The 2730-nt window shown below is 68.7% G+C and overlaps 1 protein-coding gene across 1 annotated transcript in view; it reads right to left on the minus strand.

Annotated features, from left to right (window-relative positions):
* The window catches only part of LMF1 (lipase maturation factor 1), a gene marked incomplete at its 5' end in the record, with an annotated part of 80888 nt that overhangs the window by 5858 nt on the left and 72300 nt on the right, over positions 1 to 2730 (minus strand). The window contains 3 exon segments of the mRNA XM_006146435.3: positions 489 to 672; positions 1508 to 1661; positions 1826 to 2009. Of these exon segments, the coding sequence (XP_006146497.2) occupies positions 489 to 672; positions 1508 to 1661; positions 1826 to 2009 (522 nt within the window).

Below are 2730 nucleotides of genomic sequence, written 5' to 3' on the forward strand. Positions count from 1 at the left end.
CCCCTGCGGGCCCGCCTGCGTCACATTCACATGCCGGGGCCTGACGGCTGTACCAGCCTGCCACGTGGCCTTGCCTGGAGGCCCCAGCCTCCCCGGAGAGTGCTGGCCGCAGCTGTGGCTGGCTGTGCCCGCTGACCTCCCAGCTCTGCCAGCCTGGACCTGCCCTCCTAAGGCCCGGCTGTCTTGTGCTCCGTGGGAGGGTGGAAGCAGGAGCGACGCCCTGGGCCCACCTCTGACACAGAAGCCCCCAGGCCAGTGCTCGCATGCCCACGGCAGGGCCCCGGGGCCACGTGGCTGGGCTCTCGGATGGCCCTCCCCAGTGCCAGCTGCAGAGGAGGGCTGGGGTGCCATGGGCTCAGCCACGCTCGGGTGAATCCTGTCTCCCGGCCCCGGCAGCTGTTTGGGGCTGTGCTTTCCCACTGAGGCTGCAGCTCGGTGGCCTACCGGTCTCCAGCACCCAGGGACCCAGGGCAGGGCAGGTGGCTCACCTGGAAGGCCGCGAACCACATGAGCCAGTCAAGGCGGTAGTGGTAGGGCGTGATGAGGCAGGGCCGCCTCCGGGGGTCCCCTGGCTTGCACTTGAACTCGTAGTCCTCCCACACGGCATCTGGGGCGCTGGCGTTGGGGCTGGTCGTGCCCTGCAGGATCACCTCTGTCCGTTCCCTCGTGATGCTAATGGGAGGCCAAGTGAGGCCTGGTGGTCCACGCCCGACTGGCTCCCCATGGAGAACCCGGCAACCCACCCCCAGGGTCTGGGGTTACTTAGAGGTGGGTTCAGTGCTCGGCCATGGCCCAGTGGCCAGGGTGTGGACAGGAGGGCGGGCCGTGCCTAGGGCCTTCTCCTGGCAGGGAGCCCCGCCTTGCCCTCTGGGATGGTTAGGGTACCCTGAGGGGTCAGGCAGCGTCTTGGGGGGCCATAGGCACTGGGTTCTCCTAAGTGGGGCTCCCAGGGAGTGTGGTGGGGCCTTCAAGGCCACGAGGGAGTCTCAGAGAGGGCTGCTCTATTGCCTGGAGCCAGCGGTGTGGGGCCCCTGGCCCTCAGTGGATTCCAGGGCGCCCTCAACTCTCCAGCATGGGTGAGTATGAGTGGGGACAGGCAGGGGGCAAGGGCTGGGACTGCCCGGCCGGGGGTCAGGGGCTCCTGCTCTCTGGGCTGAAGCAGGTCCCAGCCTCATCATCCCAGGGAGGGCCACAGGGGCCTTCACCTGCCCCAGCCCCTCCACACTGGCCTCTGGGCCGGAACAGCAGGTCTGCCTCCTCTGCTAGCCCCCACTGGCCCTGTGGGGGCAGGAGTGGGGCAGGGGACCTCCCGACAGGGTCACTGGGCCCAGGGCAGACAGGAGGGCCAACGCTGCCCAGACTGAAAAGGTCAGCGAGGCTGGTCAGGGATCTGGGACTCGATGCCCACACGGTGCTCAGGGCACAAGGGCAAGGAGCCCCCAGAAGGCCCTGAGAGTCAAGAGCCCCCACAAGTCAAAGCCCCCCAAGGCGAGGGCCCCAGCCTGACCTGCCGAAGGCCCCGTATGTGTTGACGATTCGGAGGGGGCTGAAGGAGGTGTTCATGACCTGCTTAGAGCTCAGCAAGTTCAGGACCACAGGGACACTGAGCCAGGCCACGAGGACACCCAGGGCCAGGTTGACCACCCGCCGCACCGCAGGACCTGGGTCAGGAGAGGGAGAGAGGTGTGTGGCTGGCCCCCCTCGTCCTGAGACCCAGGCCCTGGGAAGGAGCAGGACCTGGTTCTTGGGGTGCTCAGGTCCCACTGGCACCCCAGCATGCCATGAGTTCGGGGTGGGGGGCATATGGCTCTCTGGCCCCACCTACCGCGTCTGGGCGCCGGCCGGACCCCGCAGGCCTCCTCCTCCTGGATGGTGTGGACTCGGTCCTTCAGGCCGCCTGGCGTGGACGGTAGCAGGCGGCCCAGGGCAGCGTCGTCGAAGCAGGCCAGGCAGGGCACCATGGTGAGCCAGTTGAGGAAGCTCAGGTTCCCGCTGACGATGAGCACCACCTGCAGGGCCGAGTCTGAGCTGCCGCCAGCCAGGGGCTCTGGTCCCGCCCCCGCCGCGCCCCGCTGGCCAGCCACTCCTGCCGGATGGAGGCCAAGCTGCACCCCGGCCAGCCCTTCTGGAAAGCTCCTCCATGCCGCAAGGAGACAGTGGCTAGGCTTTCTCGGGGGAGAGGGAGGCCCTGACTGGGCCCGGAGCCCAGGCGGAGGGAGGAGGGCTGTGGCTGGGAGGGACAGGTGAGGGCCTGGTGCCCACACGGCTAAGCTGGCTCTGGAGGGAGCCAGGACCAGGACACTGGGACGAGGAGGGCCCAGGGATGCCCGGTAGTTCCGGGAAGGGAAAGCCGGAAGACGGGGATGAGACCAGGACCCGGTGGCTGCAGAGGGACAGTGACGGGTGGCACGGGCGCCACGGGCCAGGACGTCCTAGAGGGACCCAGAGGAGACACGGACAGGGCTCACAGAGGAACCACGTAGCCACAGGCACAGCAGAATGCCGTGACGCTGGACACCTTGAGAAAGGTGACGGCCTCCGAGCTGTCACCCGGAGAGACCCCGCGCTCCCTGCAGTCGCCAAGCGAGGGGGCTGGCCTCTGGCTGCCCAGGGCCCCGCGGCGGCTCTGTGGGGCCTCAGCCCGAACACTGCGCATTACTGCGGTCGGGGCGCAGACTGCACCTTAAACGCTGGGCTTGGCTGGGGCCCAGGGCGGCCGCCGAGGGCCCC

This window comes from Tupaia chinensis, unplaced genomic scaffold (assembly GCF_000334495.1).
Source record: "Tupaia chinensis unplaced genomic scaffold, TupChi_1.0 Scaffold000178_1, whole genome shotgun sequence".
NCBI lineage: Eukaryota > Metazoa > Chordata > Mammalia > Scandentia > Tupaiidae > Tupaia > Tupaia belangeri.